Source organism: Cnephaeus nilssonii (assembly GCF_951640355.1).
Source record: "Cnephaeus nilssonii genome assembly, chromosome: 13".
Taxonomy (NCBI): Eukaryota; Metazoa; Chordata; class Mammalia; order Chiroptera; family Vespertilionidae; genus Cnephaeus; species Cnephaeus nilssonii.
Genome location: NC_137084.1, coordinates 42,416,626 through 42,431,086, shown reverse-complemented (window position 1 = coordinate 42,431,086; position 14,461 = coordinate 42,416,626). Strand labels below are relative to the sequence as shown.

General features: G+C 44.7%; 1 protein-coding gene across 5 annotated transcripts; it reads right to left on the bottom strand.

Annotated features, from left to right (window-relative positions):
• Positions 1–123: 123 nt before the first annotated feature.
• On the bottom strand, positions 124–14,336 carry LRRC51 (leucine rich repeat containing 51). Of its 5 annotated transcripts, XM_079787262.1 has the most exons (7): positions 14,220–14,266; positions 9,378–9,478; positions 8,836–8,918; positions 8,130–8,267; positions 2,596–2,801; positions 1,547–1,695; positions 124–1,322 (listed from the first exon to the last, which is right to left on the bottom strand). In XM_079787262.1, exons 4-7 carry the CDS (start codon positions 8,209–8,211, stop codon positions 1,181–1,183), a joined length of 579 nt encoding a protein of 192 aa, XP_079643388.1. In that variant the 5' UTR covers positions 8,212–8,267; positions 8,836–8,918; positions 9,378–9,478; positions 14,220–14,266; the 3' UTR covers positions 124–1,180. The 5 variants fall into 5 exon arrangements, with proteins under 5 accessions (XP_079643388.1, XP_079643386.1, XP_079643390.1 ...); XM_079787260.1 differs by lacking the exon at positions 9,378–9,478 and having other exon boundaries at positions 14,220–14,336; XM_079787264.1 differs by lacking the exon at positions 9,378–9,478 and having other exon boundaries at positions 2,596–2,664; positions 8,140–8,267; positions 14,220–14,336.
• Between the last annotated feature and the right edge of the window lie 125 nt (positions 14,337–14,461).

The following is a 14,461-nucleotide window of genomic DNA, read 5'->3' as shown; positions in this document are numbered from 1 at the left end:
ACATGTTTGGGGTTTTGGTGTTTGTTTTGTTGTTTTTTTTTGGGGGGGGGGGGGGTTGTTATCTCCCTTGATAAAGGAAATGTATTCATCTGTGTGCTGATTTCAGCCCCTCTGTCCTGCCCAGCACCCTACTGCTTGCTTCTGGCTACTTAAGTCTATGAGCAGTGAAAATGGATGATGGGGAGGGGGACATCTTTTAGGGGCATTAAGAGGAGTCCAAGATAGGAGTTCAAGGTTCCCAGGTCTTATCTGAGACTCGGCCTTGGCTAACCTCATATTGGATAAGATTGCTTGTCATTTCTCCAGTGATAGGAACACAGGCAGCTGTCATTGCTGAGGACCCTGCCGCAGACTCAGTGAAATTACTGAAAAGCCCGGGAAGGGATTGGTGGTGATGGTGCAGACAGATCAGGAGTACCTGACTTGGAGTCAGCAAGCTAGTTTTCAAGCAGAAGATTCTTCTTTTTTATTTTTAATCCTCACCCAAGGATATTTTTTCCATTGATTTCCAGAGAGAGTGGAAGGGAGGTTGGGAGAGAGACTGAGAAACATTGAGGTGAGAGACACATCGATTGGTTGCCTCCCGCATGCGCCCCTACCAGGGCTGGGGAACCTGCAACTGAAGTACGTGCCCTTGACGGGGAATCAAATCCATGACCCTTTAGTTCGTGGGCCAACGCTCTAACCACTGAGCAAACCAGCTAGGGCAGAAGTTCTTTTTATCAAATGAAGTCTCAAGCACAATCCCAACATATACAACATGAGAGTAACTACTCTGGTTGGATGGAAATGGGGGATTCAGCATTCACGGCCTATCTTCTTGGCCTTTTATCACCGAGGCCTCTGAGGCATCGCCACAGAACCCTGGTGCTCTGTGAAGCAACTCTAATTCCAGGATATCTGATCTGAAGAGTGAAAAAAGGACCCAGGGTTGAGATAAGTTCCCCAAGGCCATGCAGTGAACCCAGGTCTCATGTGTCTCAGGCCAACAGGCCTTTCCCTCCTCTGCCTACCTTTCAGTGAAGCAAGACCAGAGCCAGTGGCAACTGCCTGAGTTGGGGGGGCATTTTTACACAGCACAAGTGACTTCTAATCTGCTGAACAGCTCAAATCCTTTATTGTATTGTCAAACCAACACTGGCTGTCCTCGGGCCTTCAGATGGCTGCAGTACTGGGAACCTCAGAGTGCATCCTGCTTGATCCGGATTTTCTTGGGCCTGATGTTCATGCGTTTCCACACTTCAGCTGAGGTGCGGTCTGCTTTGGTGACCCCACTGAAGTCGAATGTGGTGATACGAGGCAAGGTGCACAGCACATACTGCCTGTGGGGAAGACTCGGGCTGGGGGCCAGCCCCCCCCACCAGCACCCCATTCCCCCCCACCAGCTGCTGCTATCTCCCCTGATTGCAGGAATGGAGGGACTTGAGTATAGTTTGGGGGAGACTGAGTTTATTGTGACAGCAGGACATGCCTAAAGGTCTCTACTTCTTTTCCTGTCTCCCCTCCTTTCCCTTGGGGAAGCCTAGCTCCAGGGCAGGGCACTTACCTATACCCCTTCTCTTCCTCTATGGGGTTCCCGTGGAGTGTGAGGCTCCGGAGCCGAGGGAGGATGGCCAGCTTATTCACCTCTCCGAGGCGCTGGATGCTGTTGCCATGGAGGTAGAGGACACTCAGGTTGAAGAAAGTGGTCAGGACCTGTTGGGGAAGAAACCGAAAGCCAGGCTAGACAGGTCTCTAGAGCTGTGCTCAGGACTGACTTGAGGGTGAGTAGAGTTTGGGTAACAACTTGCTCTCCACTCCACCACCCCTCATCTCCAGCCATATTGGATGACTCTAACCTACTTCCATTCACCTTTGAGGAGGTATAGGGCATCCCACTGACATAGAGCTGGGATCTTAAAGGCAGGAAGTATGGGCCCGGGTCCTAGCACTGTCACTGACTTGCCAGGTGACTGGACCTGCCTGCTTCTACCTGAGCCTTAGTTGCCCTTTCACTGAAGACCTTTGGTGATCTGAGAGTCTCAAAACAAGGGACAGAGATACAGACCATTGTGCTAGGTACATGAGAAGCTTTTAAAATAGTGAAACTGAGATCACTACACCTGGGGAACAGTTTCTAAGTGTGCTCTAGCTCCTTCCCCCTAATGGATCCTGGACAAGACAGGACCAGTTTTATTTATTAACACTTGAGTCTGAGTGCATGGAAAAATAAAGTGCTGTAGTTTTACTACCTACCTCTTCCACAGAAGAACTTTGCACAAGGTACAGTGGGTGCCCATAACAAGAGCTACCATTTTATTTCAGCTTTCTATGTGCCATTTGGTTTTCATACATTCTTATTTAATTCTCACAAAATATTGATGATCCCCATTTTTCAGACAGGGAGGCTGAGGTTTTGGAGAGGTTAGGAAGGTTGTCCAAAATCATAAGGGGCAAATCTAGGATCTGAACCTACATCAGAGCCAACAGCTGTGTGCTTTAGACAGTACCATGATGCCTCACAACTTCCTTGAGATGTGGGAGGTGGAAAGGCTCGGGGCTGGACAGGGTAGCTTCCGGCCCAACCTGACTGGACTCTCAGGACTGGGAACTCACAGGGTCAATGGAAGTCAGGTCGTTGAAAGACAGGTCGATCCAGGCCAGGTTCTCTGGATGCTGCAGCAGCTGTGAAATTACATGGTTGAAGTCTCTCAGCTCATTGAGGACATTGTTGTTCAGCCACAGGGACTGGGTCAGTGACTTCCCTGACTTCGAGTGCCTTAGTGGTCGCTGCCCTTTCCTCGGCTCCTCGCTTATCAGATCTGTGGGAACAAAGTGAAGTCTGCATATATCATCTTTGCCTTTCTGGTTCTGGGGGATGAGAGCTGAGAGAATAAGCAGCTCGAGCTAACTGGAGGGCCACAGACTGACTAGTGCAACTGCTCACTGTCAGCTCAAGACCCCCATCTCACAGGCCCCAGAAGTCAGTAAGCTTGAACTAAGGGCCAAAGACTTCTTATCCCAAACTCGGTTTGGGTCACATGCTCCTCTTATGTCTATTTTATTATTGGGTCCTCTGTGTACACCCTGTGTATATGTGTTGGGGGGAGAGAGATAAAACCACTCCTATTTTATAATGAGGAAACTAAAAACCAGGGTTGGGCTTGAGCCAAAATTATGATGGCACAAAATCCCAAATTATCCACTGGTAGAGCCTACAGAATTCACTTCAGTGTAACACACCCTGATTTTGCTCTCTTCCATTAATATTGAACAACTACTATGTGCCAGCTACTGGATATACAATGGTGAACAATATGAGAGACAGACTGTGCCACGCTCTGTGTGAGTAATAGGATAGGGATGAAGCAGATGTTTATGTCTTGGAGGAGCTCAAATGGGCAAGATGGAAACAAACTGGCAGTGTAGTGTGCTAAATGCTATTTACGTTGTTGAAGGAGAGGGGCTCCTAACTTAGTCTGGAGCTCATGAAAGTTTCCCGGGGAAGGTGAAACCTGAGCTGGATCTCAGTGGACTAGGAGAAGGGTGGAAAGGGTGAGAAGAACATGAGCAAAGGCACAGAGGTATGGAACAGCATGGGCACACATGTATGTGCTGCACAGGGGGCAAGGAGGGAAAAGGAGACAAGGAACCTCTAATGCCGGGCTGAATATCTTGGACTTTACTGTAGGTGACAGGAAGCCACTGGAGGTTTTAGAGCAAAGGAGATAAATCTTTCATATAAGAAAGATCACTCTGAAGCTTTAGTACAGAGTCTGGATTTTAGGGAGTAGACCAATTTGGCTATTTTAATCATCCAAGCAAGAGATGAAGGTCAGTCAGAGTGACTTGATGGTTGATGTAACTGATAAGGAATTAAGAAAGGAAAAAACATGGTTGGGCTGGTAATGAGTTTAGACTTGACCTTGGTGTGTCTGAGGTTCCTTAAGTATAAAAAGGTGGAGAAGCCATGTAGGCAGTTGGATATGAAGGTCGGAGACACAAACTTGAGAATAATTAGCATAGAGTGAACAAGTTAGAGAAATGGATGAGAGTCCTCGGATAGTAAAAGTAGAGAGGAGGCACAAGGAGGAAGGGGAGTCCATTTAAGAAGTTACTGAGCCCAGCCCATGTGTCGTCCTGTGCACCAAGAGGTTGCTGGTTCAAATCCTGGTCAGGGCACATGCCTGGGTTGTGGGCTCAATCCCCAGTGGGGGGCATGTAAGAGGCAGCCGATTGATGATTCTCTTTCATCAGTGTTTCTCTCTCTGCCTCTCCTTTAAGCCTCTCTAAAAATCAATGAAAACATTTTTTAAAACACTATTTTTTTAAAAAAGGCACTGAATAATCAGGAAAGGACAGGGCAAGCCAGGAGAGGTTAGTTTTATAGATGCTCAAGGAATAATCCATATTTATAGGAATGAGTTTTAGGGGAGATGAGAAACGAAAAGTAATTTTGGTAACAAAATTTGAAGCCCCTGGTGACTTTGATGAGGGCTGTTTCAATGAAATGGCAAGGGCCTGGGGACAGAAGCTAGATTGGAGTGAGTCAAGAGTGAATGGAAGGTAAGGAAATATAAGCAGTGTAAACAATAACTTTAGAAAGTTTAGGTGAGGAGAATAGAGTGATGTTAGAACCCATCTGAATGGACACCCCTGTAACCGTTCCCCGCCTCCCATTCTGTTTTGTTTTTGTTTTTTGACAAATGAGGTCCAGAGAGCGGATGCGCTTTGCCCAAACTTACAGACACCAGAATCAGACACCAACTCTGGCTGAGGTGACTATAGTTTTCCTATGGCCCCTATACCTTTGGTTACTTGTCTAAAACTGCCTCTGGCCCTAGCCAGTTTGGCTCAGTGGATAGAGTGTTGGTATGAGGGCCGAAGGGTCCCAGGTTCGATTCTAATCAAGGCACATACCTTGGTTGCAGGCTCCTCTCCAGCCTGGGCCTTGGCCAGGGCTCCTACAGGAGGCAACCAATCAATGTGGTTCTCTCACATCAATATTTCTCTCTGTCTTTCCCTCTCTCTTCCACTTTCTCTAAAAATCAATGGAAAAATATCCTCGGGTGAGGATTAAAAAATAAATAAAATAAAACTGCCTCTGGAGAAGGAAATATTTAGTACTTGTTGAATTGGGCAAGTTTGTCTTCACCCTCCCCTCAGCTCTTTTTGGGTACACTTCCTCTCTTACACCCCCAGCCAACATTCACTTCCTCTCCTCAGATGCATGTCAGGCAGCATCCACCAGATGGCTCTCTGTCTTAATCCTAGAGTGAGCAGAACTCCCAGGTGGAGTGTGAGATTGGAGGAAGGTGGCAGAAATGTACTGGAGCACTCCAGTTTGTGAAGAAACTCCTAAGCCTGCCTCCCAACCTCACATCTCCTGACTGCAAGCCCTGGAATGAAGTTACAAAGATGTCAAAATAAGCCTACATATGGCCTGACCAGCATGGCTCAGTGGTTGAGCTTTGACCCATGAACCAAGAGGTCACTAGTTCAATTCCAGTCAGGGCACATGTCCCTGTTGCAGGTTCGATCCTCAGTAGGGGGCGTGCAGGAGGCAGTTGATCAATGTTTCTATCTATATCTCTCTCCCTCTCTAAAATCAATAAAAACATATATTTTTACAAAGCCCACATAGGCCGAAACCGGTTTGGCTCAGTGGATAGAGCGTCAGCCTGCGGACTGAAGGGTCCCAGGTTCGATTCCGGTCAAGGGCATGTACATTGGCTGCGGGCACATCCCCGGTGTGGGTTGTGCGGGAGGCAGCTGGTCGATGTTTCTCTCTCATCGATGTTTCTAGCTCTCTATCCCTCTCCCTTCCTCTGTAAAAAATCAATAAAATATATATAAAAAAAAAAAAGCCCACATAGCCTGAAGGGTGTGGCTCAGGGGTTGAGTGTTGACCTATGAACCAAGAGGCTGCCAGTTAAATTCCTGGTCAAGGCACATGCCCGGTTGTGGGCTCAATCCCCAGTAGGGGGAATGCAGGAGGTAGTTTCTATCTCCCTCTCCCTTCCTCTCTGAAATCAATAAAAACATTTAAAGAAATAAAAAGCCCACATATGGACTAGCATCCAATGTGATGCAGCCAGTGTGATGAGGCAGCAGCTTAGGGAATGCCATCAAAAGTCTGGGCTGACCCCAAGCTCAGGAGCCACTGGTGGAATGGCATTGCCTAAAATTCGAGGCTGCCTGGGGCTGCTGTTATCAAGGGTAGAGCAAGGTGTCTAGACTGCTACAGTTACTGCTCCCCTCAGGCTCCATCAGGGTACTGTATTACTGAGGATCGGCCTTGATCAGATTAGGCAAAGGCAGGTCTGGAAACTGGACCACAAATATCAACACTCAGAGAACTGGAGGTTGTCTAGCTACAGGAAAATCTGGGGAGAAAGTGATTCTGTCTCCACCCCTCTGAAGAGTTGCCATGCAACTTTTTCCATGTGTCCCCAGAAGTCAGGAGTTAGTTTGCTATGAAGAACTTCCTTGTGTCATTTCTCATCCCATAAGGGAGGGATGGGTAGGTGCATGTGGTAAGGGACTCCCTTAACACTAGGTGAGCAGAAGTTAGAGAACTATGGGTTGGAGGTAGTACACGTTGGATGCCGACTAAAGTCACTGCCATTTCAGATTATATGATCCATCTATTGATTAATTACCAAATAGTGTACCAGGTACCACTAAACTCTCCCCCCCTGTCCTCTAACCCCAATTTTAAGTAAGTGTTCCATAGTTCTGGGAAACCTGAGGGGACTGGCCTTTGGGGCTTAGATGTGCCTCTCTCCCCTCCTAATATTCATCAAGGAGCACTATGCCTGGCATATATGTATACACACATATACATACATACATACATACATACATACATATGCGCTTAATAAAATAGGTGCTTAACAAATATTTAACTGTTGAATGAAGAACAGGGGATCTGTACTGATTATGTTTTGGGCTGTGGAGTTATCCTTGGTTGTAGTAGCTTATCTCTACCCTCATTCTGAGGACTCCATAAAGGGTAAATTACATCTCCCTGCTCAGAGCTGGGAATTCCCAGGGTACGTGGGAGCCACACTTCCCTTCCTCCTCTGTCACCATGGCTATATTGCATGTAGCCATCACTGTAGCTAAAACCCTTGTGAAACATGGACTACATCAAGCAGAAGTGATACCATGCATAAAAAATAAAGATCACGATAGGTGGGTGTGTGCTCACTGAAGAACAAATATGAGTTACTATTGTGGCTGATGCCAACTCCTGCAGTATGCTAAACCCAAACCCAAGTAGTATCCAGTACCCTAGATAACTGTTTGCGTTCCTGAACTTAAATGTGGCCACCAGTTGCCTAAGAAAAAGGACCAAAGCCAGATAATGGGTCTAGGATATATTGATGCCAAACTGTGTTCTGTGAAGACAGATATACTGGAGCATTTATGAGACCAGATAACAAAAGCAAGTGACAGCAGAACTTCTCTAGGAAGAAGCATATTCCTTTGAAAATACATTACTTGAGAGCCCTGCTGTGTCCCCTTCTGAGAGGTACTAGCTGCCCATTTACAAAGATAGTGAATGATAAAATGGGAACTAGCGTGGGCAGTGCTGAAACCTATAAGTGTGGGTGATGATGAAATAAACTTGGATATGACTGGAATGAATATAAAATGTCAAGTATTATACTGGAAACATGCCAGATTGTTAATAACAAGACCCCCCCCCAAAAAAAAAAATGTTTTACCAGTGATCAGAATAGGCTTGAGTCCTGACTGAGGAGATAGGACTCTGCTGCAGGCTGTGTTTTCCTTCCATTAGTTCCTTCCTCTCCAGGTAAAAAACAGAATAAAACTATTGGCTGACAGACTGGCTTCCCAGCTTTCTTCCACCTGACTTTCTTGTTGTAGCCTGTCTTTTGAAGATGATCAATTACCCTGAGAGAGCCCCCTGGTTCCTTTCAGAGTTTCTGCTAATTTTTTAAAAGGCCAAACACTTCCACTCCCACCTCCCTTCTACTCCTCCCAGAAAAGACAACAACAACAAAATCTGCAAGTATACGGGAAGAATCTCTTCAGGCTTTTAAGTAGAAGACTGATTACTCCCTAGGGATCACACCCAGCCGCTGCTATGGTGAGTGGAGTGCTGTTCTCTGTGGGCTGACCTTGAATCACCTGGATGTTTCGGAAGGAGTAGTCAAGAGGGGGCTCTTGCACCGAAGTGTTCATGAAGTCCTGTTTGCTCATAGCTCAGGCCATAATTTGTCCGGTGTAAGCATGGGCCCTGGAAGTCCGGGTTCAGCCTGGGAGGACAAAGAAGAGCTGGTATTCTAGGTACAAGGGGCATAGGCCCTCAGGTTTCCCCATTGCCCTCCACCCCTGCCTTCTACCCTCTATACTCCAGGCTTGCCTGGCTGCATTTATATTTTAAGATACTTCTTAGAACACTTTCACATCCCTTAGAGCTCATTGATAGTTATAACACCCATTTCTACTTTCCAGACGAAGAAACTGAGACCCAGAGTGAAAGAACTTGCCCAAAATTAAGCCAGTGAGTCAGCTGTGGACTGTAATCATAGTCTTCTGAATCCTACTCTGAGGCCCTTTCTGCTACTCCACAGTAGTTACCATGGAAACGGTCTTGATACCTACCCTCTAGTGACATCAACTGGGTTATTCTATTGCTTAACAAACCCCTTAGGGCATTGTGTCTGATCCCCTTTTGCAATCTGACCCAGCTCAGAATTTGCTACTTTCTGTCAGGCCCCATTGCCTTTTCGTCCAAAGGCCCTACTTCCAGCCACATCCCGAATGTAGTCATGTGTATGTAAATGCACACATAAAACCAGAATCTATCTCACTCTCACTCACCTGTCACTGATGCCTGAAACTCCACCATTAGGGATTCATTCCTTCGGGTTCAGGGATTGTTCCCTGTTAAAATGGAAATACCCCTTGAGAGGGGTGAACACAATGTTATCAGTCGTTTACAAGTGTGGTGTAAATTGTCTTATCAGATCCTTTCCAATTTGCTGGCTCAAGTAAAGCTGAGAACTTTTCAACAGGCAGAGCAGAGTCATAAGAACACTACTCACCTGATCGGAACAGCTGACAATATAGAAGGGTTTTGTATGTGACACAAATAAGACAAATGGACTGACAAGGACAAGTATATTTCCCAGGGAACCTCCCCTTTCTCACTCTATCCAATGCCATCACCTCTTTTGCATTTACTTTTTCACCTGCTTTCCAAAGGGATTTTAGGTAGTTTACAAATAGCACATTCAAAACAGGATGATTTGTAGAAAAGAAATGTCCAGCCTGGCCAAAGAAATGTCCAGGTGGTTCAGTGGATTGAGCATTGTCCCATGTACCAAAAGGTCACCGGTTTGATTCCCAATCAGGGCACATACCTGGGTTACGGACTGGATCCCCAGTACCGAGTGTGCACAAGGCAGCTGATTGATGTTTTTCTCTCATCGATGTTTCTCTCTCTCTCTCCTTTCCTCTCTCTCTAAAAAAATCAATCAAAAATATTTTTTAAAAAGAAAAGAACTGTCCACAGAAATATAATGAATTTCACAAATGCAAGCCACATATATAATTTTTTTCACATAGGTAATATAAATTTTTCTAATAGCCATAATAAAAGGAAAGTAAAAAGAAACAGGGAAAGTTAAATTTAATCATATATTGTATTTAACTCAATATATGCAAAATATAATTCAACATATAATTAATATTAAAAATTGAAATATTTTACACTTTATAGCACATCCCAATTTGGACAAATTATTGAGTATTCAATAGCCACATGTGACTAAAGGCTACCATACTGGACAGTGTGGATGTAGAAAATATAAACACGGAAGAGGAAGATTAGAAACCGGATTAAAGGAAGACAGAGATGTACCAAAGAATTAGGAAAGTAGGCCTATATTTAGCTCTGAAATTCCTGGCAAACAAAGCCAAAAGGGAAACATTAGGATATGTGGTTCTCACCATTTGATTCAAAGAAACAAATAGTCTGTATGCAGAAACAATTAAATTCACAAATGTTCTTAAATGGAATTTCTTTTAAAAACTATGGAGTTGAGCCCAGCTGGTGTGGCTCAGTGGTTGAGTGTCCACCTCTGAACCCAGAGGCAATGGTTCAATTCCCGGTCAGGACACATGCCTGGATTGTAGACTCAATCCCCAGTGGGAGGCAACCAATCAATGATTCTCTCTCATCATTAATGTTTCTCTCTCCCTTCCTCTCTAAAAAAAAAACTATGGAGTTGGTAGTTTGTAATTCAGTTTAAGCTACATACAGTTTAAGTAAAATTTTTTGTATGAATTAACATATGCAAAGATAGAGTTTAACAAGTTTAGAGCAGCGATTTCAACCTTTTTCATCTCATGGCACACACAAACTAATTACTAGTTCTGCGGCACACCAAAAAATATATTTTTTTGCCAATCTGACAACAAAACAAAACAAATATAGTTTTGATTCATTCACATCAGATGGCTATTGTATTGGCTATTGTCATTTTTTTACTTGACAATCTAAGGGAAAAGAAGTCAGTGTCCTTGACTAAATAGTCAGGTATTGCATGTTTTTAAATTTTTTGCAGCACACCAGTTGAAAATCTCTGGTTTAGAGAAATAAAAAGTGAATGGCTTCCTCTCAAAAAGCAGCAGTTTCAACTGAGCTTTGGGAAGTACAGGCTTGAGTCACTTACAACTGAACTCTGTCTAATGCGGGACTAGCCAGGTGGGCATGGGGTGTTGATTAGGGAGATCGGGATCTTTTAGATGTCAAATCTATAGTGAGACAACAAAAAATTGTTTCTTTTGTAGAAATAGAGGAACCTTGTGTTCTCATCTAGACAGAAGCCCATTCCACTTGGGAATCTACAACAGGTTTGATGCCTTTGAGCAAGACTGGACACTTTTCTCAAAGTAAGACCTGGGTTGGGACCCCAGAGTTCTGCACTACTGAACGTGAATTTTAGCTTAAAATATTTAAGGGCAGATTTTTATCATTAGTCTCCTTGACCATCGATTACCTCAGTGCAGTTCCTAAGAACTTCTGATTTAGTGTAGTACTGGCTCCTGATGCATTTTTCTGGGTTAGTTCGTATTAAAAATGGAGCCCTAAGTATTCAGATAAATTTGCCAGTTGGAAAGGGTTATTAACCTTCTCCATTTAAACAGTAGTCCTGTGAGCTAGTATCACAGAACCTGGCTTATTACAACAGGTACTCAGGAAATATCTGTGAGAAGAATGAATGAGAAAATGCCAAATACAGGATCTCTGTTTTAGGAGTGTTGATACTAAGCTGCTTGTTCTAACAATTAGCTTTGAGGTTCAGCTGTTTCAGTCCACACCTCATTCACAGTAAGATATTCAATTCAATTCTGCAAACATTTATTGAGTGCCTGATGCCCTGTGCCTGACCAGAAGACATGAAGCAAAGATACAAATAATAGAACCCGGTCTGTCATGAGCACAGAAAGACCTGCTGGGATTCTATTAATTGTGGCAAAATGGCCTGCATCTAGTTCTAAGAAACAGTTGCCTACTTAGTGAATATTCTTCTGTTTCAATACTCAGCTCTAGGGAATCCTCTTTGGTGAACACTTTCTTTCCCGGTAAAATTGATCAATGCGTCCTGTGGTAGATTGATTTCTTTGATGATTCCTATGTGTGGTCTCCCCTGCTCCATCCCTTTTGCCCTATTACTTTTAGTTGTTTGGAATACAGTTTCTTCCTCCTTTTGCCTGGCTAATTCACGACCCAGCTCAGTTTTCATCTTTTCTAAGGCGCCCAATCTTATGCCCAAATCTTGGATGTGGAACTTCTCTTCAGAGCTCCCAAAATACCCTATTACTTACTGCCATGGTAGCACACATATCACTAAGATGATCTGCTTACTATTTGTATGTCCATAAACTCCACTGTGACCTCCAGGGCAGGAACCATGTTTTTCTCATAATTGTATTCCTACCTGGTGGCAAGTAGTAGGTGCTTAACATATACATTAAAAATTGCTACAGAGCAATACTATCAAGGAGAGGAACACGAGGTTATTATAACTGAGGAATCTGACAAGCTGAGCAATCAGGGAAGACATTTTTATCTTTAACAATTACTTTATTTTAATTATTTTTTATTTTAAGGGAAGACATTTTAAAAGAAGTGATTGAGAGAAGAAATTGAGGATAAGCACAAATTAACAGGGAGATGGGTGGGTGGTGGGTGGGGATGAACATTCCAGGCAGAAATAACATGTTCTATGGTGAGAGGTTACTTGGAAATTTTGAAGACCTTAAAAAGGCCATATAACCCAGCCGGCATGGCTCAGTGGTTGAGTGTCTACCTATGAACCAGGAGGTCACGGTTTGATTCCGGGTCAGGGCATATGCCTGGCTTGCGGGCTCAATCCCCAGTGTGGAGCGTGCAGGAGGCAGCCAGTCAATAATTCTCATCATTGATGTTTCTCCTTCCTCTCCCTTCCTCTCTGAAATCAATTAAAAAATATTTTTAAAAAGGCCATATAACTGAAGGGGATAAAAGATATGGTTAAGCAGGCTGGAGGGGGTCAATGAGGGGGGGGAAGGGACATTTGTAATACTTTCAACAATAAAGGTTTTAAAAAAAGGTATGGTTAGACGGGAGGCTAGAGAGGTGGGCAGGAGTCAGGCTGAAATGTTGCTTGATGCTAAGAGTAATAGGAAGCCACATGATAACTTTTTAAATGAGTGTGGGATGGGGGAGGGTGAACAATATCAAATTTCTACTTTTAAAGGATTACTCTGGTTGCATTATGCAAAAATATCTGGGAGGGTAGGCAGGAAGGATGTGATGAGAAGTAAAGCTGACAAGACTTTATGATGAATGGGAAATGTAAGAGGTATTCAGGCTAAATCTTGGTTCTTTGGCTTCTGTAATGGTGATTAGAGGGTGAGAACACTGGAAGGAATTGAGGCTTGGAGTACATAGAGATTATGAGTTCAGTTGCAGACATGTTGAGTTTAGGTTGTCTTTGACATATCCTGAAGGAGATGTTGAAGAGGCAAGTGGCTATACAGACCTGGAGCTTAGAGATGAGAGCTGGGCTGGAGATATACATTTGTGTACATACAGGTGGTAAATGAAGTTGTGGATGATCATCCCCAACAAGGGAATATAGAGTGAGGTAGGAAGTGGACCTAGGACCAAACCTGGGGGTACTTTAAGATAGTAAGAGGACAATCAGGGCCAGCTAGAAGCCAGCCAGAAACCAGCTAATCGTGGCAGCATCAGACATGGGTGCTGTGTAGCCAGACTGTTTCCTGTTTCTGTTTGATTTCCATTGTCTTCACTCTCTCTAGTTCCCTTTCCCATTTAAACTTTAAAGGAAGGATCTGAAACTCATTCAGGCTGAAGTGCAAAGAATCCAATGTAGGCCAGACAGGTTTCTTTTCCCTGGGGCAGTTCCTACTTGTTGGAACAAGTCCTTAAACTAGAGAGGCTGTAGGCTCAAGTTAGAGACTTGGCTGGATGTAGGCGAACTGGATTCTAGTCCTAGCTGTCACTGACTTGGTGTGTGGCCTTGGGCAAGTCACTGCGCCTCTTTGGGTTTCAGTTTTCCAATCTGTGAAATGGGGATAAATATCCTTGATTCACAAAGCTCAAAAGAGACACTGGATATGAAAGCGCTGGGTAAGTTACTAAATGCAATAGATCTGTCATGAAGACTGTAAAAGGAATGAAGCTCTAACTGTGGAGCTTTGAGAAACAGATCATAGAGGAGGTGGGGACAGGAGCCCTAATAAGTGTGTGGAAAGATCCTGCTCAGACTGAGACGGAGGCTCTACCCTGGGGTGTTCCTGCTTGGAAGGAAAGGGGCAGTGCAAGCCCCATAAAGTTTCTTACATCTCCAGTATTAGCGCCGGTGATTTACTCTGATGTTACTCCCGTGTCTGGAAGACCCTGGGTCTCAGTTCATCAGGAAAACCAACCTTATATCAAGGCGTTTCATATCTCCCAGGGTCCCAGGGAGCCCCATGTTTGTGATGGGGAGGTTCTTAAGCACCCCTGAACCCGTCTACCCGATATGGGTGTTGTGTCTTGTTCACTGTGAGAGCGAGAAAAGTTTTTTGTTTATTTTTGTTTTTGTTTTGGGGGGGGTGTGTCTCTGGTCTCGGAGAAAGGAAGTGCCCCTCCCCTCTCCACAGAGTTCTTGTTTCCTAGAATGGGTTTCCCATTTTCCCGCCCGACTCACCCGCAGTTGCTGCCCTCCAGCCTCGGCGTCCCACTCACTACCTCAGGGTTACCCAGCGCAACTCCATGGTAACTACCTTCACCACCACACCTCGGCCTGGCGCCGAGAGCACTGCCGCAATGCCTTCCGGGAGCTGTAGTTTGTTAGGGGCGGGGCTCCAAGGCCGCGAATGTGTTGGGATTTGTAGTCTTTGCCCTCCAGTCGGGGCCGGGGCCGGTACACCCCTTCTTTTTTCCCAGCGG

Coding starts and splice junctions, on each gene's coding strand:
- LRRC51 (XM_079787260.1), bottom strand. CDS start 8,211: ATGAGCAAACAGGACTTCATGAACACTTCGGTGCAAGAGCCCCCTCTT. Junction 1,696..2,595: donor ACCTGACTTCCATTGACCCT/GTGAGTTCCCAG, acceptor CTTCCCCAACAG/GTCCTGACCACTTTCTTCAA. Junction 1,323..1,546: donor GAGGAAGAGAAGGGGTATAG/GTAAGTGCCCTG, acceptor TCTTCCCCACAG/GCAGTATGTGCTGTGCACCT.